The sequence below is a fragment of the Podarcis melisellensis genome (genome assembly GCF_964234715.1).
Source record: "Podarcis melisellensis genome assembly, chromosome: 2".
NCBI classification, from domain to species: domain Eukaryota; kingdom Metazoa; phylum Chordata; class Lepidosauria; order Squamata; family Lacertidae; genus Podarcis; species Podarcis melisellensis.
The window spans coordinates 48,790,077-48,814,268 of NC_138529.1; the positions used below are offsets into that span (position 1 = coordinate 48,790,077).

Below are 24,192 nucleotides of genomic sequence, written 5' to 3' on the forward strand. Positions count from 1 at the left end.
TGTAAAATTGTGGAGAACTGAATTTAAGACTGAAAAAATGAGCGAGAGAAATCCAAATGGACAGATTTGCTCATCCCTGCTTACACACCCATCTGTACTAACAGGGCCTCAACTTGTCTCCTAGACACAGAGAAAATTGCCAATATTACCCAGACTTGTAGTGTTTCCAGTACAGTGTCTAGACTGGAAACATTGCAGTTTATAATTAATTGTAGTCCTGGCATAGCTCTGATTAGTAACCCATGTTTTACATATTCGGTATCCAAAATCATTTGTGATATCATTATGATATCCATTTTTTAAAAGTTAGATCTAAAACTGGCTTGCTTCTCACTTTTCAAGTAGATATTTGTTTTTACATATAAATAATAGTGTGATTCAGAGCTCATGACGAAACACATGTTCTTACTTGAACCATTTTATTTCATTTAAAGGAGTTTCAGTCTCATATTTATAATTTGTATATCTAGAGAGTTTGGTGCTAAACTGGCCCGTGGGCTGTCCACAGGCTTAAGGTTCTATGACACCCATACCTGCCCCGAACCTTTGGAAGCACTAACTGAACCCTCAGCCAGGCCAAATAGATGAGGCATTTTTGCTGGTCTGGGTTGCTTTTGCAACTATTGAGGGCAGTTCTCAAGAGAAATGCTAAAAACTGAATGGCTGGATGTTTTCAGCCAGTTAGCATCAATATATTTTGCTCCAGTTCCTAGCTATCTTTATATAGCTTTTACAAAAGTTCATAATGGTATATAAATCAAAACTAAATCAAAACTAGCCTGCTCTCTCTGCTTTTCAGCTCAACTTTTCTGTATATTTTATTTTAGCATCAAACCTGCGTAGATGCCATTAATACAAAACCTAAGTATCAGTCCTGATTTGTTTTTCACAAACACCTGTTCTGCTGCCACAGTGTAACCAATGCATTTCAAGAGTGTGTCCTTAAGGCTGTTAAGTAAGCAGTTAAAGCAATTAAGGCTCATTCAGTTTTAGAGCATTATAATTGAAAAATAATTCAAGAGAACCCATTACCAATACAGGGGTGGGGGGTGTACATGTACACACACAGACACACACACACACACACACACACACACACACACACACGTTGCTGTGTGGAGTACCTCTATTCAGGGTTCCAGAGAAGCAGCTATGGCCTTGTCTAGGGAACTCCATTCCATTACTACTTCCCCTCCCCACCAAGAGCCAATCAGCATTCAGTGCCTATTGAGCATGCTCATGCTTAATTGAACTTCCCCAGGAGGAGAAGCTAAATATCTTGTTTCCCAAGTTTACCAATACATTTTCTCTGTGCACGAGGAGTGCTGATCCACAATACAATAATGAGTTTACTATCAGCGTATGGAACATCATATTATACAACATATCAAATGAGGTGACTTGAGCATGCTGCCATCTCAAATTTCTATCGGGACTCAGATGCCGTTCCCACCACCCACCCACTACCTTAGCAGAAGCAACCGGTAGAATAGCATGGGTGAAGCTCTGTTGCTCTCCTGGCTTCCCAATTCCATAGATGGCTACTGCTGCTTACTGAGAGGGAGAGGAACAGGGAGATGACTGCAAGGTGGGGTGGTGAAGCCAATCCAGTGCTAATGCTGTCATAAGCAGCAGCAACCTGCATTGCTGGGAAGCCAGGAGAGCAAGGCAAGGAATCACTGTGGGCTTATTTACAAGGCTGCCCACTGCCTTTGCCTTTTGCAGGGCATCAACCTTCCACATCTGCAGGGAGGGACTCAATTGCTTGGCTCCTCTGCAATGGTCATACTTAGGGCTTCTCATAACACTGTGGGGATGTCTGGAAAGCAGCTCCCTCTTTGTGCTTTGCTATGAATGTCCCCTTAGTTCATATTACAGACAAACAGAGGTATTGGGAAGAAACCACACAGACTTCGCAAACATAAATTAGTATTGGACTCCTAGGGCTCAAAAAGCATAAAAGTTACTGCATAAACATTGGATTGATCTTTATTACGGCCATTGGCCCGTTACACGACAGTTTCCCATACCAACATATTATACTTAAACCTCCAAATTTAAAATCGCCAAAACTTACAAAAGACAAACAGTAACCGAAGCAAAACAAAAACAAAAACCACCATCATACATTACAATAAATTTACTGAATAAACATTTCCTACCTCACATCCATCACAGGCAACAGGCATGGAAAACTGGGAGTTCAGCATCCATAAGTGGTCCTGAATTGAAAACAGTTAAAAGGGACAATGATTATTAAGGCGCTTGGCATTTCATAAAATTCATTCAATGTGTTTTTGTCTAAAATTCTTGTAGCGACAATCTGCTTGAAAAGGGGGGAGCAGTTTTTAGCAAATGCTTGAAAATTATACAATTCCTTCTATCACACAGAGCACAGATGGCCCACTTCTCATCTCTCAGCTGCTTTAGGCTTAATCACCCAGTATTCGCAGGTACTGGTTCATTTAAAAGCCACTCATACAAATTGAAAATTCAGAATTTAAGCTATTCCTTGCAGTTTTCTCTCCAGGCCATATAAAGGAGTACCTTTCACCATATCAGGCAACCCAGGCCCTTTGATTGGCAGAGAGGGCTCTTATTCGTGTGCCACCAGCGTGTCCTGCTCACGGTATCAGGATGAGGGACAGGGCCTTTTCACTAATTGCACCCCAGCTGTGAGATGTAGCCACACACAGAGATGGCTTCATCTTTGATGAGCTTCATTCTTCTTGGTAAAGCTCATTTGTTCTCCCAGACTTTTGGAAGATCTGGCTAAGTTGAATTTGGAAGTGAGGATCATTTGTGTTACGCTGCCTGTGGATTTTGATTGCATTCTGACTTGATTGTTGTGCTGGTTTTATCGTGCTGAAAACTGCTTTGGGGTCACAATGCGATGAGCACCAATCCAGACATTTTATAAAATAAATGGCAAATAAATATGTGTGTGCAGTGAGCTTCATCTTCTTTGGCGAAATGTACTGCAGGAAGCTTGTGCATGTAGTCTAGAGTGCTGGAAATAGCAGCTATAATTCTAACATTAGAACTAAGGGATACATCTATCATCTTCCTCATGCAAAGCTACCATATTTTTCCGTGTATAGGACGAGGTTTTTTATTATTAAATGTTGAAAATTTGGGGGTCGTCTACACGGATAGTGCAGAGGGGGGACTCTGGGCAATCCCCCCCATAGGGGGATCGTCTTATACATGGGGGGGTGTTATACACACAAAAATACGGCATGTGGCACACAGACAATCTGATGAGAGGATAAGTATACATAGTATGAGACACTGCTTCATTAATACTTATTCCTTAAGATAAAATTAGTCAACATTTTTGCCACCATATAGTTCAATGTTCATTGTTAACTTTCAAACAATTTAACATTCTGCCACTTAAAGTTGACAATTTTCGTTGACCCAACCCAGCAACTGGTAAATACAGGATTACAAATTTCGCATAGTTCTATCCTCAGTGAATTTACAGGTTAGGACCCAGAGTCTACAAAACAGATAGAAATAACAGCAGGAGTCTCATATGAAAGCAATATGGAAAGACCTAATCAGTGGCAGTATTATTCTACTTCCTTTTCAACTAATCATGCCCAGAAGCTGCATAAAATCATGAGCTTTTAGTTTATGCATCAGTCTGATTTCCCTCTGTGTAAAGGCAAATGAGGCTAATTGATTTCTGTTTCCCATGCTCATTTCCCCACAAACACCTGCTTTTATTAGATTTACTCATATGTTGGATCACACCAACAATCATATTTATTTAATTCAGCAACAGTTTATTAAAAACAAACAGAAATATTTGCTCTTTGGATAGTCATAGTAACAGGGCAACAATCCTTCAGTATTGCAGGAGTACTAATGATTTAAAATGAAGTAATTAAACGAGTGCAATAGTCTCTCAGTGCACACTGACCCCAGCATAGCTCCCTCTTGTCCATTTTTGAGAGACCAGGTCCAATGAGTGGCATGTGGTCTTTAACTAAAAATGCCATGCCATTATCTATAAAAGATTGGTTCCAACCGTCTGTGAAAAGACTTTCCCAGGGAGTGGGCCTTTTTGTCATATATTTCTCTCAAAGAGAAAAACTCCAGCGTTAGTTGTTACCATAAAAATGTGGGCTATAATACAGCATTCATCCTTGTAGTGATATTTGGCATATTGCCCAATTTCCTTCCAGTATCTTTGTGGTGGTGTAGGCTTTGAATATCATTCTTTTCAACCAACTGGGGAACTGGGAATAAGGGGTGAACAAAACCCAGCAGAGCATTGTGCCCAACCGCCACAATGCAGAGCTATGGAGAAAAATATATTATTCCCTGTATTATGGAGCAAAGCTAGGAATTGTTGTAAGCCAACAACAAATGTTTTACTGTGTTGATACAAAAGGCCTCCATCAAAGTTACCCTTCTAGTTTGTGCTGTTCCACTGCCCCCCTGTAGCTGGCTACACCGCTTCACTCCTTGTTCCTTCAAGCTCAGCTCTTGAAGCAGCCCAACTCTCACAATGGACAGTTGCTATGTATGTGCCTGTGCAAAGGCAGAACGAGAGGTTCCACGTGTCTTGTATGCTGCGGAGATCATGCACTGTGGCACAGAAGTATACTTAAGAGCATAGGCACCTTAAAACATGTTCCAAAAACACCAAAGTATTTCTGGAGGCTGCTCTGTGAATACCTTCAGGAGAGTATAACTGCTGTGTTATCAAGGACATTTATTCAACTATGCAGGAAAATAACATGATTCGCATCGCTTGGTAAGAGCAAAACTAGGTTCTGAGAACAATCACTACCACCTGGCTGAAATGGAAAATAGTAGTTCAGAATCTAAGATTTTCAATTTGTCTCTTAGGTGGAATTCAGCCCATTAACTTTTATTCATGTTTGTGGTGCCAGAAAACAACAACACTTAGTTACACAAATCCCATTACTGCTTAATGGTGTTGTCTGAGCACATTGGTCTCGGCAATCTCATTTGCACAAGATAAAATTAAATAGAAAAAATAATAATGAAGAGGGCCTGTGGTGTCTTGTTAGGAGGAAGAATGACTCTGCGTCGGTTTCCTGTTCTACCGTGCTCAGATTTGCTTTGGGAATTAATCTTCAGTATTTGAACACATTCATGTCATGAGCCTGCGCACCCCCCACCAGACTTTTCCCCAAATTTGTGAATAATGCTCCTTTTTGTGCATGCACTTCAGGTGGGTAGTGCATGGTTTCCTGCAGCTGACAGCTGATGAATCAGCTTGATACAAAACCATCTGTCTGAATGAGACACTCCCACCACCTAGGAATCTGACCTTTACCAAGTCACAGCACTGGGCCTCTAGCTCAGTGTTGTCTAGGGCTAAGCTGACTCACAGTGGCCCCAGTGGCGGAGCTTCATGCTCCGGCACCAGGGGGGGCGGAGAGCAGGCGGGGGTGGGGCTGGCATACATCCTGGGGGGATGGTACCCAGCCGTGATGGCACCCCACTGGGATTGCGCTGCCAGGGGCGGGGCACTCCCCCCCCCCACTCCTCTTCCTCCACCAGTGAGTGGTTCTTCACACCTTCGGCATGCAAAGCATACTTAAACACTGAGCTACTTTCCTAAGTAATTACTAAGTAATTTCGGCTTTGAGATACTTTTGCAGCTTTCCTTGATGAAACAGGGTCACTCCTAGGCATAAGTGGGTGGAGCTAGAAACAGTGCTTTTTTCTGGGGGTACGCAGGGGTATGCATACCCCTTAACATTTTGTGAAACTTTGTACTTTTGTCCATTTACTGCATTTATTTTTCCCGATTTGAACTATAAAATGGTGTTTTTCTTGAGTCAAAATGAGAGTACCCCAAACATTTTTTTAAGGGAAAAAAGAATGGCTAGAAGTAAGTCTGACCTGACAGAAATAGTAGGACTAACACAATCTGGACTTTAAAATGTGTCACAAGCATAAAATAAAAACTACAAGTACATGCAAGCAGATGATTGGAGGTGATAAAAGCAGGTGATGCAAGCCTCAGACTACAAAGCAAATCAATAACTTATAACATAGACACACACACACACACAGAGAGAGAGAGAGAGAGAGAGAGAGAGAGAGAGAGAGAGAGAGCTTTTTTTCTTAAAAAAATAAATGAAATAAATGTTATGGGGTACTCTCATTTTTCTACTCATTGAAATACTGCCCCTCAACGAGGCCAAACTTAAATTCACAAAATATTTAGGGGTATGCGTACCCCTGCATCCCCCCCCAGAAAAAGCATTGTGTGTATTTGTGTGCGTGTTACTGATATTGCACACCACCTCAAGCTCTGAAAGGTGAGAGATTCCAGGGGTTCAATGTGTCTGTATTTCCCTTTGGAACTAGAAGTCCTTGTACAGAGCTTTCACTAGTGCAACTCATTCATGGAATCCTGGCCATTATTCTCACCCACCCCCCAACCCCTAGCATAAAAGAGAAGTTTTCAGAATTCTCTGCATTGTCGTGATAGACAAGTTCTCTTCCAAAGTATTTCTATGCATGTATAGAGTGCCTTTTCCCCATGACTAAACTACTGTACTTTCCTGCACATTTAGAATTCAAGAACAGCCATGGGTTAACAATTGATTTTTCCATATAATAATCATTGCTCTCCACTGTGTGTGTTACACACACACACACACACACAGAGAGAGAGAGAGAGAGAGAGAGAGAGAGAGAGAGAGAGAGAGAGACTATTCCATGTATCCTCTCTCTTCCACAATTTACCTCATCACCAGTAGCCCAACTGAAAATAACAAATCTATTAGTTCCCTCCCCACCCCCTCTCCAATTCACTAGCACAGTGAGAGGTGGCACTTTAAACATTAATCTTTTACTGTTGCAGTTTATCAGTATATTAAGGGAGTCTGCAGAAGACTGAGCCAACTATTTCCCTTACCCAACCTCCTGTCCCCCCACAAACATCATTTGCAGTTTCAAAAGACTTTCGCATCACCTTAATTCTTGGATCTTCTACCTCCAAGTTTGTGATTCATTTCCCTAATAATCTGCAAGAAACAGAGATAGCTAGCTAGGAGTAAAACACCTAATTTGCATTTAACACAGAGGTTTTAGGAAGAAAGCCCAGAAGGGAAAATATCAGCTCTTGGCTTTTAAAGTGATATGGTTTTGTGCCAGTTTATTTCCTTCCTTCAGTGAGAACTTAAATATTTGTTTAGACTGCTTACAACCAATCCTTCATCCCAAAGATCCCAGGCTTAGGTGCAACTACCTTAAATACCACCATAGCATCACAATAAAATATAAACTCAGTAAAAACAACAGGAGCATCTGAAGCCACCTCTGTAATTGTGAAACAGGACATCACTATTCAACTATACACCCTTAAAACATGTTTGGGTGAATAAATGGTCATTGGTACCAGAATGCCAGAAGTGTTGCTGCCATGCATATTTCTAAGGGGAGGGCAGTCCATAGATGGGGAATCACTGTAGAGAAGACTCTCTATACTTCCAGTAAGGTGTTTAGTACTGAAAACTGGTCATTCAGATACTGCAAGCACGTCACTGGAAGCAGGTACATGTTACATGTTGGATTTCTCCTGGAAATGGTAAACCCATATTAAATGGTGATGGGGGGAATATCAGCTTGCATTTTGATGCTAATAATGTTGCATGGACAATGCAAAAAACTTGGGTGCATGAGGAGCACCAGTTCCACTTGGAAGCAACATCTCTCATCACAACACAATAGCTCTTCCAGTAGAGGACATCATCCTCTGGTGATCTTAGGATGCAGACAGGATGGTAATGTGGGAGACACTCCAACTTTTTGGGTCCTAAATTTAGTTTTACACAATGGCTCCCTTTCACACCAGCTGCTAGTGAAGGAACTAAACAGTTGTTGGCATCCTTCCCCAAATTCTGGATAGTGGGTTTTCTCATGGCAGGGCTCTGAAAACTCTGGCTGTGCCAACAGTTTAAACTGACATGAATACCCTAGTAAAGTTCGGAAGAACTATGTAAGCGACAGTGGTATTGCTATAGGAATAAAAACATTACACTGCTTATTTATGGTAACAATTATGTCTGCTGTTTTATGATGCACTCGAGATAATACTAGTTGCCTAGTAATAATTCTGCCTATATAGACTCAAGAAATGGGCTAGCATTTCCAAGTGCACAATGAAATTCATTAGAACCTGTTTCTCTTATTATTTGCATAATACACATGCATATCTGCTTGGCACCCCCTGGCAATTTGAATTCTTCTTCATGCCTAATAAGTAAACATAACAGGTATTTCTCCTGAATTTTAGAGTTCACTGTGTTGTCAAGAATTATTCAATAAACAGCTATAGAAAGAATCATCACTCTTGCTGTCATATTTTAAAGTACCAGTATATTTTCAAGAAAACTGTAACTAATAGTTACAGAAGTTCTTCTTCCATCTATTTATGTATATGAATACAATCATTATTGGGTATTTTGAGATTGCACCCCAGCATAGTAGTTGGAGATTAGGTAACAGATTTGTTTTTTAAGTAAGTGTTCCAGTATGCATGAAAACAAACATTGACATTCCAACAAGAAGCACCAGTAAAGTATTGCTAGTGTTGCCAGCATTGGAATTAGACATATTCTACACCAATGTCCCTATTTCATTACTTGAGAACTTGAGTAGCTGCACTATTTTATTTATAATTATTTTTATTAAATCTATATACTACCTTTCATTCATGTATCTCAGGGTGGTTCACAGCATAAAAATACAAGATAAAGACACAAAACAGTAAATTCAGCAAAGAGCTAGGCATGTTCATGTCCCATTGAAGTAAAATATGAGGATACACTAATGCTGTTAAGTGTAGTAAAATACAGTATAGCTAGTGCCCCTTGTGTCACAAGGTGAACATCCTTCCAGAGAGATTTCCATTCAAATGCAGTCATAGAATCATAGAGTTGGAAGGGACCACGAGGGTCATCTAGTCCAACCTCCTGCACAGATTTCAATGGCTGCTAAGGCTGTTATGCAAACACAATTAATTGGTTGGAAGAGCAACAGGGAACTAAATGATCTGATTGCCAATACAGTGCTACTGCGCCACTCTTTGGTACATTGGTACCTCAGGTTAAGAACTTAATTCATTCTGGAGGTCCATTCTTAACCTGAAACTGTTATTAACTGTTCTTAACTTTAGCTAATGGGGCCTCCCGCTGCCGCCGCACGATTTCTGTTCTCATCCTGAAGCAAAGTTCTTAACCCGAGGTACTATTTCTGGGTTAGAGGAGTCTGTAACCTGAAGCGTCTGTAACCTGAGGTACCACTGTATAACTATAAGATCTTCTTTGAGCTGTTTCCTCTTTGCAGTTAATGAAGCACTGGCAGGTGTACAGTGCCAAGAGGGATAATTGAGACCTTTTTCCAAAATACATACTGGTGGAAACTACCAAAGCCAGGTGCAAAAATCTCAGGTGCATACACTAATGAAAGGAGTAGGAACAGCATGGTTACTCAAAATCCATATCAGCCATAAAGATTATTAGTTTAACCCTAACCCTCCTTCAGTAGCTAGCTACTGAGAACTATATAAAAAATCAAGTACTGTAATAAGTATTAGCGCCTTACAGCTATACATCATACTAGCCAATAATGTTTCATTTCATCCAATAGTTAGGGCTTGCATCTTGAAAAACAGATCTCAACTAAGACTAGCATGGCAATCAGCATACCACATTTATATTACCCTAAAGGACAGAGAGTGGGACGCAGGTGGCGCTGTGGGTTAAAGCCTCAGCACCTAGGACTTGCCGATCGAAAGGTCGGCGGTTCGAATCCCTGCGGCGGGGTGCGCTCCCGCTGCTCGGTCCCAGCGCCTGCCAACCTAGCAGTTCGAAAGCACCTCCGGGTGCAAGTAGATAAATAGGGACTGCTTACCAGCGGGAAGGTAAATGGCGTTTCCGTGTGCGGCTTTGTCACGCTGGCCACGTGATCCGGAAGTGTCTCCGGAGAGCGCTGGCCCCTGGCCTCTTAAGTGAGATGGGCGCACAACCCCAGAGTCTGTCAAGACTGGCCCGTACGGGCAGGGGTACCTTTACCTTTACCTTTTAAAGGACAGAGAATAAAGCATCAGCTAGTTTAAGATGGAACATCATAGAATTTAAGCTGAATACACACACCTAAAAGTTGCATGATTTTATTTTATTTTTTACTGAACAGGTTGTGTGTGGGGATCAAACTATTCAAGCCAAAAATGTGTTTGTGCTGGCTTTCTTATGATAAACCTTGGCATTAAGAACACATGAGCCTAATGCAAACATTAACATTTAGCACTGTTGCCAGTGAATGTATACTTCAGAGAGGAAGCAATGCACAGAAGATGATGGCTAATTGCACCTGTTTGTTCCAAATTCAATTAAAGCATTTTCGATTTTACATTTCCATCTGCTCCAACACCCTCTATGAGTGGAAGGCCTCAACTTCAGAATGTTCCTCGGGGCCATGTTCAGGGCTGGATTTAGGTTTGATGAGGCCTTAAGCTACTGAAGGTAATGGGGCCCTTTATATGTCCAGCTGTTCTTTGTCAACAACAAATTGTTGCTTTTTTGTGTTGAATATATGCTATATGGTAATTTATTGACCTAATAGGTATCTAAAGCCGTTTGCACATGTTGCCATGCGACCAGTCCATGCAGAATGTAGGCACCCTATATATAGAAATGAGTAAACCAGTGATATTTTAGGGAGCAGGCTAGCAGGTGGGGCCCATTACTTACATCACAAGAGCCTACACAACACAAAACACTGTTGCTGTATGTAGGTTTTATTTTATTTTTTATCTTATATTGTGGAAATGTATATCCAGTTGTTTTTTCCCTTTAATTTTTTTTGGGGCCCCCCAAGAGAATATGGCCCTAAGCTATAGCTTGTATAGCTTATACGTAAATCCGGCACCGGCCATGTCCCAGTCTACTTAGAAAGTTAAGTGTGCTGTTGGGAGAAGCCGCCGTAGCCATACAAGAAAATGCAATACCTGATCTTTGGTATGACCATATGTTCTAAAGAAAAGGAACTTGAAAGACAAATTTACAGAAGCAGCTCCAAATGTCACCCACCTCCTCTTTAAGAAAAACACATTTGTTATGGTTTCGTAACCATAGGGGCATCTCCCAAAACTATCAATATTTCCAACTTAACATGAAAGCTTTCTCAGTGTCAAGGGTACAGGCTGCATTGTGTTGGGAAAAGAAAGAAAAAATGCAGCAAAACTAATAATAACTTCCCTAAACTTAGGTGCTCCCAAAATCTATTACATCCTGGAAAACAGAAGGTCCGAAATGTAAGACTTCAGGTTTGGGAATGTGGGAGGGTGTAAGTATTTTTCTAAGCACGAAATGAGGCTATTAGTATTGATATAAAATTCATTACATTTGTTTTATATAGCAGTAGTTTACCACAAAGGCATTTCCCCTCTGCTGCTTACTATTCTAGAACATTGGTCTTCACTTGGTGGGTAAGGACCCAAAACTAGGTCACAAAGTGGGTTTTTTTCAGGGTGTACTCAAGGATATGCAGCACTGGTACTCGCCCCCCCCCCAAAGTTAAACATGTGACACTATACCAACTTCATGGTGAGTACCAGCAACTTTTAATAAATATAGATGAAAGCCTTGGTCACAATCGAACCTACGGTGGGTTGTACTTGACTGCAAGCACCATTTCATATTCAGAGGCTGTGTGCCACTGTACACAAATTGTTGAGGAGCAACAGAGAAAGGGCACACTATTGCTGGGTGCTGAACTAGATGGGCTTTTGGTTTACTCCAGCCAAGGGCATAGTGTGTGGGGTGCCAGGGTGGCTGTGGCCCCAGGTACACAATTTTTGAGGGGGCGTGAACAAGGAGCCCCCAGCACTGCCCAGCCCAGTGCTCCTCTCTACCCACCAAGGACTGTGCCAGCCAGCCAGGGTCCCCACTGTGTGCCCAGATGGCTCAGAATGGCCCTGCTTTACTCTGGTGGGGTCATCACTCCAGTGGCGTTGGTGGCAAGGGCCGGGTTCATGCTCGCCCTGAGCACCAGCAAACGATGCTACACCACTGGCTTCAGCAAGATTTTTCTTATTGCTCAAGGTGATGGAGGAAGGGGAAGAGAGAAAGTGGAACAAAGGGGGGCATTGTATAGCAGGTGGGTGGGGGGAAGAGTGGTTCCTGGACTGAAAGATTAAAGATTACTGTTGTAGAAGCATCACAAATACTGACTGTCATATGATTATTGATGTTGAAAAGGTAAAGAGGATTTGTTGACTTTTCCTTTTTACAGATCTGCATAGATAAGCATGTGGCAGTGGGGAAATACTTTCTTTTCGGAATAAATCCCACTTGATTTGAATTCATTTATTGAATCATTCAATCTGGCTACAGTTACTGAGTCAATATTTTACAGTTCTGATTTAAGATATGGGTCTGTAATGAGTCCACTTTGCCTAATCATGACGATTCATTACTAATGTTGGTTAATGCTTTACTAAATTGTCAATAAATGTTTTATAGATTGCACTGGTGTTAAGCCAACAGTTTCAGAGAAAGATTGCTATGCATACTTTCTAATTACAAATTCCACTTCCTCGGTTGTAATTAGTGCTTCCAAGTAATTCTTATCTAACAAGGAAAACTTACTTTAAAAAATAAATAAAATTGAAATATATTCTTCTCTATATTTATACAGATATAATTCACATGCCAGTAAGAGATAAATATAGACTACTTTTCCACCATCAACACTGTGTAAGGTATTTGGTGATATCCAATATTAGCCATACTCTGAACAGCTCCAATGAAATCAACAGATTGAAACTGTGTTCACTGCTTTCAACTGGTCTACCTTCAAATATGGCAAGATTGCCAAAATAGGCAAAAAGATGTGATACTTTTAAAACCATCTTTCTTTGACTTTAAATACAGTTGTCAATTCCCAGTGCTGGAGAGGCATAATAGCTAAAGAAAAGGTTTTGGAATGAGCAATCTAATAGTTGGCAATTATCCTCAATATGATTAAACAAGACAAACAGATACAACCTATTAACTACCATAATTTGAAGCACAATATTCAATACCAGAGACTGGTGATAATTAGAGTTCCATCAGAAATTAATAAAATCATCATGGTCTGCTGAACATTTGCAACATCAAAATGTGTCAGCAGGAAACATTTTGTTTAGTCAGGGGGATAAGAGACATTATACTATGCTTCCAAATATTCAAATGATAATCAAATTCATTTACTAAATGTGCCAGGTGTATAATCTGCATATGGATTTTTATGAAAGAGCATGAACTAATGGGCATTTCCCACCTGATTATTTCACTGACTACTACTTTTGAAAAAGGACGCGGGTGGTGCTGTGGGTTAAACCACAGAGCCTAGGGCTTGCCGATCAGAGGGTCGGCGGTTCGAATCCCTGCAATGGGGTGAGCTCCCGTTGCTTGGTCCCTGCTCCTGCCAACCTAGCAGTTCGAAAGCACATTAAAGTGCAAGTAGATAAATAGGTACCGCTCCAGCAGGAAGGTAAATGGTGTTTCCGTGTGCTGCTCTGGTTCGCCAGAAGCGGCTTAGTCCTGCTGGCCACATGACCCGGAAGCTGTATGCCGGCTCCCTTGGCCAGTAAAGCGAGATGAGCGCCACAACCCCGAGTCATCTGCGACAGGACCTAATGGTCAGGGGTACCTTTACCTTTACTCAGTGGCGTAGCGTGGGGGTGCAGGGGGGCTGGCCGCACCGGGCGCAACATCTGGGGGGGCACTCGCACTCGCAGCTCTCTGCCCCCTGCTAAAATCCACGGGTTAGGGGGCGCAAATTACTTGCCTTGCCCCGGGTGCTGACAACCCACGCTACGCCACTGCCTTTACTTTTGAAAAAGGGATCCATTTCCTTTCCTTTTCTAACTTAAAAGACTGAAAAATGGGCTAACTTAAAATGTTTCTGCCTCAATAAATTTCAAGATTTAGATGAACAGTGTTTCTATCAGTCTCACATAACTGTATTATCATAGAAGCATCAAAACATAGAGTTAAAAGGGATCCCAAGAGTTCATCTAGTCCAGCTCCCTGCAATGCAGGAATCTCAATTAAAGCATACTGTTCCTTGAGGGATTTATTTGACCCATAAACTGATGTTCTTGAGGCACACATTCTTCTTCTAATTCATTTGTTTTGCCTTAATAAAAATAAACCAAAAATTCATTGATAGGTCCAGAAAACCAGGCCAATCTTTCCTGAGATGACATTGAATCTACAAATTCACCAAAATTCGCCAGATTTTAAAAACAAATATTATTTCAACACTATTATTTGCAAGAGTGAAAATGGGTCAATATCTTAATGGGTATGGGCTGCATTGATTAAGATCCCAGTTTGAATCTCTTGAATGTGGTCAGCAAAGAGGTTTTTAAGTACAGTACTTTCTTATGGATCCCATCACTGCTGCAACTGGAAGTACTTGCAATTCACAAAAAAAAGAAAGAGAAATGCACGTTTAAAAATAGTTACCGTAATTTAAATAGAAAAGTAATAGAGTGGGTAAGGCCAATTAGGTGAGCTGTATGCCAGCTCAGGGACCTTCCATTCTTAAGGTTCTTTGTCTTTAAACTAAACTTAGGTAAAGGACTACTCTAACCTAATAGTCTTTCTAAAATTGGGTCATATATTGTAGTTCATTTTAAATGGTGGTGTTTGAGCCCCACATTGGATAAAAAGTTCCTGCATTGCAGGGGGTTAGACTAGATGACTCTTATGGTCCCATCCAACTCTACACTTCTATTATTCTATGTTTCTCTCATACATATATAGAGTTGAATTAATCTTAAATAATGATTAAAAAAAAAGTTCTGCTTAATATTACTCTTTTAAACATGAGTGGTATTGGGGAGGGAATATGATGCATAGCATTGAATTCTGCGACCCCGGGAATCCCACAGAGAGTTATTTCTGTGGCTTTGCCTTCTGTCCCTGCATGCTATGAATAGAACAGCTGATGGTTCCTCAGAGAGCCCTCTTTGGAACAAAATACAAAGTTGCTGTTTTGTGTGGTTCTGCCAAAGTTTCTTGCAGCCTCAACATATTTAAGTGATAAAGTAGGACTTCAGTGTCATAACACCAGCTCCAGATTCTGACTGAGATGCCTACTGTTTTATACATACTTCATGAGGGGCTCTTTTTTATCAGTCCCCCCTAAAAATAAATAAATCTGTATGTTGAATATAAAAAAGGTTTACAAGTAAATGGAAAGAAATTTATTCTCATGTCTATTGGCAGATCGTTGTTCTTTGCTGTGATTCAATCTTAAAAAAATAGCTCCTTATGAAGGAAAACAAATATTTTATCATTAGGAATATATTGGGGCTGAAATGGGAGGCAAAACAGAGCCACAAGTGTCAAGTAAATCAGATAATACACAGCAACCTCCATAGTTAACAAGTTCCACCTATTCAATATTTCACAGCACCCTCAAATTGTACTTTGCTTGTACTGTTTAAGCTTTCCTTTATAGCCTTTCCACCAAGGAAATAATAGTGACAAAATATTCCTCCTCAAATCCTTGCTTCCTTAATGGCTGAACCATCTGGAGAAAAAGGAATATGTCAATCCGGTTAACTAAATACAGAAACACCTCTGTTTTCAGAGCATGCAAAAGATAAAGCACCTTAATGCGATCCTATGGGTTTTTCTTCGGACTGTTAAACGTTACGACACCCAGAGGGTGAAAGATGTTGATGACTGAGAATCTCTTACCTGACCTGTCTGACTAAGTAGCTTGATTTGGTGGACTTTAGCTCCTGTGTACAACTGCAACTTTGAAATACAGATCTGTATGTGAGAGAAATCTCTCTCACTCAAGAAGCGAGTCATAGTTCAGCAAATGGTTCTGCACATTTCTCAAAGGAGCCACTGATTGAATGACACATTGCTATACGGAGCATCCTATTTTCTCCCCGCCCACACAAAGCTTATCAAGGTCTGTTTTTTGTTCCTGCTAAGATAGATGCTGACAGCAGAAGCCCTGAATCAAATTACTTAAAACCTATACTGTACCTTGGTTTCCGGCTTCCAGGATTCTTTACCTTGATCATTTGACATGTGTTGACCAAACAAGTATCTTACTTAAAAAAAAGAAGTCATTTTAGTTACCTTTCTCATAATCAAACTCAGATATTACTGGGTTAGGGGAGGCAGAGATATTATTGGCCTGCTCAGGTCAAGTTGTGCTTATTTCACCCATACCTTAGAGATGGAATGCTGCATGCCCCAAATAGGAAGAGGAGGAGGAGAAGAAAAAGAAGAGGAGGAGGAGGAGTTTGGATTTGATATCCCGCTTTATCACTACCCTAAGGAGTCTTAGGGTAGGGACCGCTTACTAGCGGGAAGGTAAACAGCGTTTCCGTGTGCTGCGCTGGCTCGCCAGATGTAGCTTGTCACGCTGGCCACGTGACCCAGAAGTGTCTGCGGACAGCGCTGGCTCCCGGCCTATAGAGTGAGATGAGCGCACAACCCTAGAGTCTGGCAAGACTGGCAGGTACGGGCAGGGGTACCTTTACCTTTTACCTTTAAGGAGTCTTAAAGCAACTAACAATCTCCTTTTCCTTCCTCCCCCACAACAAACACTCTGTGAGGTGAGTGGGGCTGAGAGACTTCAGAGAAGTGTGACTGGCCCAGCAGCTGCATGTGGAGGAGCGGAGACGCAAACCTGGCTCACCAGATTACGAGTCCACCTTTCTTAACCACTACACCACACTGGTTCCACACATAGAATGGTGTACATTAGCAAAAGGATTTATGCTTGCACAATGGCACTTCCCTGCTCCCCCCTCTCCAATCTCTTCTGGGGTTTCCTTCAAAGCTCCAGAGTAGAGCTGGGGAGAGGAGAAGAGTGGGGGAAAGTTCTGTTGTGTAGGCAAATCCTTGTACTGGTAAAAACAATGTGAGTTGGGCACCACCCATAGAAATTAACAACTGTACCAGGAGACCTTGTATATTTAACAGGAACTCTTTGAGCCTGCAATATAGACCCAACTGCTGATTTCATCATGCAGAGAGGTGCAGGTAGGAATTAGCTTCTTTAAAACCCCAAAACTGTAAAGGTTGGTTCTTGCAGGAAAATCTCTGCAACCACTTCTCAAATTTGATAGTATTGACCATTGTATGCCTAATATGCTAGTTTCGTGTGTGCTAGGATATTTAATTTTAATTTGGGGAGCATTCAACGTCAATAGAGGTACAGCTTTTCTTTTTCATCAAAGGCAAAGTGCTCCTGTACTCTTCCATTCAAGCCCTTGAAACTGGTAAAACCCAGCAAAGTTACTTCTTCACACAGCAATTTCACATGCTATTTTATGAACTTATTGTAGAAGGTTTTTTCCCCCCCTCTTCATTTGAAGGCTGAGCATTATTTACACTTTGACACTTCTACTATAATTTTTTGAAAGGAAAAATAATAGTACAGCTACCCACAGAAAAAAATATCATACTCTGTCCATTATGTGGAGGCAATGTATTGTTGCAGCGCTACTGGGACCATGATTAATGTGAGAGGAGCATTACAAACAAATGATGGCCAGGGTTTAGCTAATGGAAAGGCCCTAATCTTTCAGACCCAGCTTTATCACTTGTAAAGTAGGTACATTTTACTTGGTCACAACTCTCTCTTGCTCTTTAAATAAAGCTGCTCAAAATACAGAATCCTATCCCACAGCCAAAGATGGAGAAGCTCTATACAGTCAGAAAAAATAAAACCTGGAGCTGACTGTGGCTCAGATCATTAGCTTCTTATAGCAAAATTCCAGCTTAAACTGAAGAAAGTAGGAAAAAACACTGGGCCAGTAAAAGACACAATCTAAATCAAATCCCTTATGAATACACAGTGGAAGTGAGGAATTGGTTTAAGGATTTAGATTTGGTGGACAGGGTGCCTGAAGAACTATGGATGGAGGCTCATAACATTATACAGGAGGCAGCAACGAAAACCATCCCAATGAAAAGGAAATGCAAGAAAGCAAAGTGGCTGTCCAATGAGACCTTACAAATAGCGGGGGAGAGAAGGCAAGCAAAATGCAAGGGAGATAGTGAACGACACAGGAAATGGAATGCAAATTTCCAAAAAATAGCAAGGAGAGACAAGAGGACCTTCCTAAATGAGAAATGCAAAGAAATAGAGGAAAACAACAGAATGGGAAGAACCAGAGATCTGTTCAAGAAAATTGGAGATATGAAAGGAACATTTTGTACAAAGATTACCATAATAAGGGACAAATGTGGTAAGGACCTAGTAGAAGCAGAAGAGGTGGCAAGAATACACAGAGGAATTATACCAGAAAGATATGGGTGTCTCGTACACCCCAGGTAGTGTGGTTGAAGACCTTGAGCAGACATCCTGGAGAGTGAAGTCAAATGGGCCTTAGAAAGCACTGCTAATAACAAGGCCAGTGGAAGTGATTATATTCCAGCTGAACCATTTAAAATTTAAAAGATGATGCTGTTAAGGTGCTACACTCAATATGCGAGCAAGTTTGGAAAACTCAGCAGTGGCCAGAGGATTGGAGAAGATCAGTCTACATCCCAATCTCAAAGAAGGGCAGTGCAAAGAATGCTTCAACTACCACATAATTGCACTCATTTCACACGCTAGCAAGGTCATACTTAAAATTCTACAAGGCAGGCTTAAGCAGTATGTGGACCAAGAACTCCCAGAAGTGCAAGCTGGATTTTGAAGGGGCAGAGGAACCAGAGACCAAATTGCAAACATGCGCTGGATTATGGAAAAAGCTAGAGAGTTCCAGAAAAACATCTGCTTCTGCTTCATTGACTATGCAAAAGCCTTTGACTGAGTCAACCACAGCAAACTATGGCAAATTCTTAAAGAAATGGGAGTGCCTGATCACCTCATCTGTCTCCTGAGAAATCTCTATGTGGGAAAAGAAGCTACAGTTAGAACTGGATTTGGAACAACTGATAGGTTCAAAATTGGGAAAGGGGTACGACAAGGCTGGAATTAAGATTGCTAGAAGAAATACCAACAACCTCAGATATGCAGATGACACAACCTTGATGGAAGAAAGTGAGGAGGATTTAAAGAGCCTTTTAATTTTAATTTTTATTTTTAAATAATATTTATTAAGGTTTTCCAAATTAAGACAGATTAAATCCAATTTATAAACTTTTTCCAATAACCAGGACTTCCCCTCCCCACCCCCTCTTGCATTCCAAATCTTCCAAATAAACAATTAAATTCAACAAATTCTTATCCCCAAATTACACTCACCGTCAATAACCCAAATTTTTTTTTTCCAAATTCCCATCCCCTAAGATCGATCTACTCCCTTCCACGAGGTCCCCCTTTTCAAATATAATGCAGATAAGTATAAAATAAAGACAGAAAAAAAATAATTTTACAGCTTTTGGGTTCCAAATTCCCCCCCCCTTCCCTGTTGCGTTCCCCATATCCCTCCATTTCTAATATCTTTCTGGGGTTCCCACATTTCACTCCCATACCCCTCTGATTCTTTGCCAGTCATTTTTAATTTCGAGTGTCCGATCATAGAAGGAACCTGTCTCCAAAAGGGGCCCATTTCTTCTATCCAGATTTTTGTATCCAGGAGTAAAGACTCCAATTTTATTTCCATAAGCTTGTCAAATCTGGATATCCCAAATGTTCCCACTTCCAGTTCTTTCTTGTTTCTTTGTTTATTTCCCTGTTCTCCCGCAGAAATGTTCTTTTTCCAAAAACTTCTAGTTTCTCTGCAGAGGCTTGTTATTCAGGAACCAAACGTTGCGTCATGTCCCTTTCATTTTTCCAACAGATAAATCCATTGTTTCTTATGATGTGTAGACCTCCGTAGACAAAATAATGTTCCATTTCTGCAGTTTCCCAGGAGATTAAAAACTCTGTTCAGCTATTCAAGTTTCCTGTCGAAAACACATGCAATAACCCTCGGCTCCTCTAGATGGACCACAGCAGCTAAGCTCCCTTCCAGATCACATCCACCAGTCCAAATAGCTTGTTGATTCTTGTTTGAAACAATTTATGTCCAATTTATCACAAATGTAACCGGCAAAGTCCTCGTAACAAAGTTTCCAATTTATTCTTCCGTTTTGACAGCTCTTTGACAGCTGTCAAAACCTCCGTTGCTCTTCTCCAGGCATTTTCACGAATCGCTCCAGGGATTCCGGGGGGGGGGGTGTTACTTTTTAATACAAATTCCACCTCTCTCCTCCAGCTCACTCTTATATTTTCCCCTCACGAAGTTGCAAATTCATCAAGGTAAAGTTACTCTCGATCTTAGTTGTCAAGTCCTTTGTTTTGGCTCTTCTACAATTAAGGGGGGGCTGACTTCCTTTTTCCACCTCCCCCGTTCGCTCCAAATTTTAAAAATTTATCCCTCTTTTTAGTCCATAGTCCAATTACTCACGGGTTCTTCTTTTAGGTCCGAATTCTTAATAGAAGAAGCTAGCGCTCTCCACCGAATGGCATGCGGCTTCGCTCGGCAGGGGAAGCGGAGGACTCAAAGCACCACCCCTCCTCCTGGCGCCCGTTCTTTAGCCTTTAAAAAGGCTCTTTCGCGGGCCGGGGAGGGGCGCAAAGGTGCCAGCCGAGTCACCATGTCCATGGGCCCCGTGCCCATGGTTTTTGAGGGTCCCCGCGTCGCCGGCGCGGTAGGACCCAACCCCTGCCGAGCCGGCTCCCTCCGGAGCACGGAGGGAGCCCGCCATTCGGCGATGGCGCCAACCCGGAAGTCCTTAAAGAGCCTTTTAATGAGGGTGAAAGAGGAGATCACAAAATATGGTCTGAAGCTCAACATAAAAAAAAAACCCTAAGATCATGGCCACTGGGCCCATCACCACCTGGCAAATAGAAGGGGAAGAAATTGAGGCAGTGAGAGATTTTACTTTCTTGGGTTCCATAATCACTGCAGATGGTGACAGCAGTCACGAAATTAAAAGACGCCTGCTTCTTGGGAGAAAAGCAATGACAAACCTTGACAGCATCTTAAAAAGCAGAGACATCACCTTGCTAACAAAGGTCCGTATAATTAAAGCTATGGTTTTCCCAGTAGTGATGTATGGAAGTGAGAGCTGGGCCATAAAGAAGGCTGATTGCCGAAGAATTGATGCTTTTGAATTATGGTGCTGGAGGAGACTCTTCAGGGTTCCATGGACTGCAAGAACATCAACCCTATCCATTCTTAAGAAAATCAGCCCTGAGTACTCACTGGAAGGACAGATCGTGAAGCTGAGGCTCCAATACTTTGGCCACCTCATGAGAAGAGAAGACTCCCTGGAAAAGACCCTGATGTTGGGAAAGATGGAGGGCACAAGGAGAAGGGGACAACAGAGGACGAGATGGTTGGACAGTGTTCTCGAAGCTACCAGCATGAGTTTGAGCAAACTGTGGGAGGCAGTGGAAGACAGGAGTGCCTGGCGTGCTCTGGTCCATGGGGTCACGAAGAGTCAGACACGACTAAATGACTAAACAACAACAATCCCACAGCCTGTTTTCAGAGTTGTTACTTCAATTCCAGATCAAGCCAATTCCCACATCATTCCAACTTTTTTTCTTTATATCACTGGGAACCAAATGTGGCATCTTGAGCAGTTAGTTGTGCTAGGATTTATGTACGTCAAAGAATGTGAATCACCACCATTTGGGGGGGGGAATTAAGACACATCGATTTTCATTTAATCATAATACAGCATGAACACAGTACACAGAAACAAGGATTACTTTTTGAAAGAGCAAAGAAATATGATCAGGAAGGCTAGCATATTAAAGCAGACTAAAAGAAAACATAATATATAGCAAACTGGATAGCATGTGTTTAATCCTTAGTAAAATTAGAAAGGGTACCATTTGGCCTGGAAAACTTCAGGTTTTATCAGACCTTAAGAGAGAAGAGATCTGTGGGTAAGTTTTTAATGACTTTAAAATCATAGTTTATGATTGTATGAACTGGATTTCAGGAACTGAAAACTTCAACACAAAAACCTGTTCATATGCTGAAAGTTAAGCTAATGGCAACATCTCATGTCAGTACTACTGCTTCATATCCTCGCCTCTTTTCCGAGTTGTGTGGGCTTGCATTGTGTTACATCTTTCATTTCTCAGTTGTTGCCAATTCCTTCAGTTCCTTATAAAAAATGGGCAATGCTGCAAATATGTAGTGCAATAATTGGAAGGAGTGGGGATTCACAAGCAAGCCGAGTTTGAAACATTTCAGCAGAAAGGAACATAGAGTCAGCACTTCACTTATGGTAAGTGGAAAGATCTAAAAAGCCAATGTACTTAATTTAGTTCAGGGGAGGGAAATCACACATTAAAGTACCTTAGATAAAGGCTTAAATTCCAATGCTAATAATTACAGTTTAATGAATGGAGTTCCATCGATACAGTAGGATTATACACCCTCCCCATTCCTGCTGGAGTCCCCTGCCCTCCCCAGAAAGCTGCACAACATCTGGAAGGCTCTACAGTCACATTAGACAACAGTTATACAACAACAAAATGCTAAATGCTGCATAACTTTGATTAGAACTTTACTCTTTTGCACCAAAATCCAAACTTCCTGTCTGAGCTATTCAACCATGCTGCTGCTTATGAGATTTATGGAGCCTGAGCTGGCTAGTTGATTCGCAGTAGCAATGCTTAAGGCTGGCCAATTGCAACTCAGCCCTTCCCCGAGAAGCTAGATTATGCAACACTATCTGAAGATCAGAAACTAGGAAACAGTCAGAAAATGAACATATTGTTACTTTTTTTTATATACAAAGTGAATGGAAAGCATTTCGTTTTCACTTTTTAAAAAAGCATGCACAAAAAAGTCTGGCTTATGTTTGTCAGTAAATGTTAGTTCCCTGTGTTTTTGCCACTAAATTGTCATGCCCTTTAAAAAATAAATTGCCTAACATTATTTGTGTAACTATTTAATGTCTCAGTAGTTTCAGCACTAATGTCAGTTTTCTGATACAGGTCAGCAAAGGAAGGGGATATAAAATCCTAGACATCTTCAAAAAAATTTAAAGTCTTCAAGGCTGATACAAGTCCAGAATTAACAATGGATGCACTGCCCAAGGCAGACACAAAACGAAAGCTGCTCGTGCATAGATTAACATTTTCAATCTGAATTCTAGAAATTACTCTAAAGTCTTCCAACTACACTGTTGATATATCTCAAACGGGAAAGCAATTGAGCTCATGGTTTTATTGTTTTATATTTAATTCAAATAAAATATTGACTTGAAATGTTTTAACAGAGTACTGAAAAGAACCCTTATTTCCCATGAAATACAGATTTTAATCACATCTGCAAAAGAACATGGTTAATTAGTTTCTTCTACACAGCAGCACAGACTTGTTTTATATACACTAATGGCTCTTGAAAGATGCTTAAGGAGTCATAAATCATAGAAAATATGTGCACTGTTCTTATAGCTGGCCCTGTATAGGTGGATATCCTGGAGGCAGTCGAGCCCTTTAACCACTCAGGCACCATCAAACCCACACACATCTATTTCCTAGCCCATCCCCTTTTCACATGGCCACTCACACAGTTCATTTACTTTCCCTATGCATGTCATGCCTTCCATACAACGGCCTTCGGCCAAGTGGGCTTTGGAATTGTAACCACTAGTTGTCCAGCAGAACTCTCAAATTCCTCTTGCAGACCTAGCCCCATGTCCAGGCTAGACTTGAAGAGGCAATGGTACTCGGGTCAAGTTGGAAAGATTATGGCAGACATAAATTAAAAGAGTGAAAATGCGGAAAGGGTGGTTGGCCTTTGTGCACCTGTGGACTTTGTGACACAGAACAAGGAAAGAGTCCAAAGAGCAAAGGGAAAAGGTTCACTAAAAATGGTGCCTAAAAATGAAGAGCTGAAATTGCAAGGGGGGGAAAACAGTACAGTGGTACCTCGGGTTAAGTACTTAATTCGTTCTGGAGGTCCATACTTAACCTGAAACTGTTCTTAACCTGAAGCACCACTTTAGTTAATGGGGCCTCCTGCTGCCGCCGTACCACCTGATCATGATTTCTGTTCTCATCCTGAAGCAAAGTTCTTAACCTGAAGCACTATTTCTGGATTAGCGGAGTCTGTAACCTGAAGCGTATGTAACCCGAGGTACCACTGTAGAGTGAAAAATCACTAATCTCATCAGCAGTGGGGTTTATATATAGCAA

General features: G+C 41.2%; 1 protein-coding gene across 7 annotated transcripts in view; it reads right to left on the reverse strand.

Moving 5' to 3' along the window:
- The window catches only part of HTR4 (5-hydroxytryptamine receptor 4), a 166,578-nt gene that overhangs the window by 93,398 nt on the left and 48,988 nt on the right, over positions 1-24,192 (reverse strand). For all 7 annotated transcript variants that reach the window (XM_081899186.1, XM_081899189.1, XM_081899187.1 and 4 more), the window contains exon 2: positions 2,163-2,222. In XM_081899186.1, coding sequence (XP_081755312.1) covers positions 2,163-2,173 — 11 coding nt within the window. In that variant the 5' untranslated portion in view covers positions 2,174-2,222. The remainder of the gene's footprint in view (positions 1-2,162; positions 2,223-24,192) is intronic.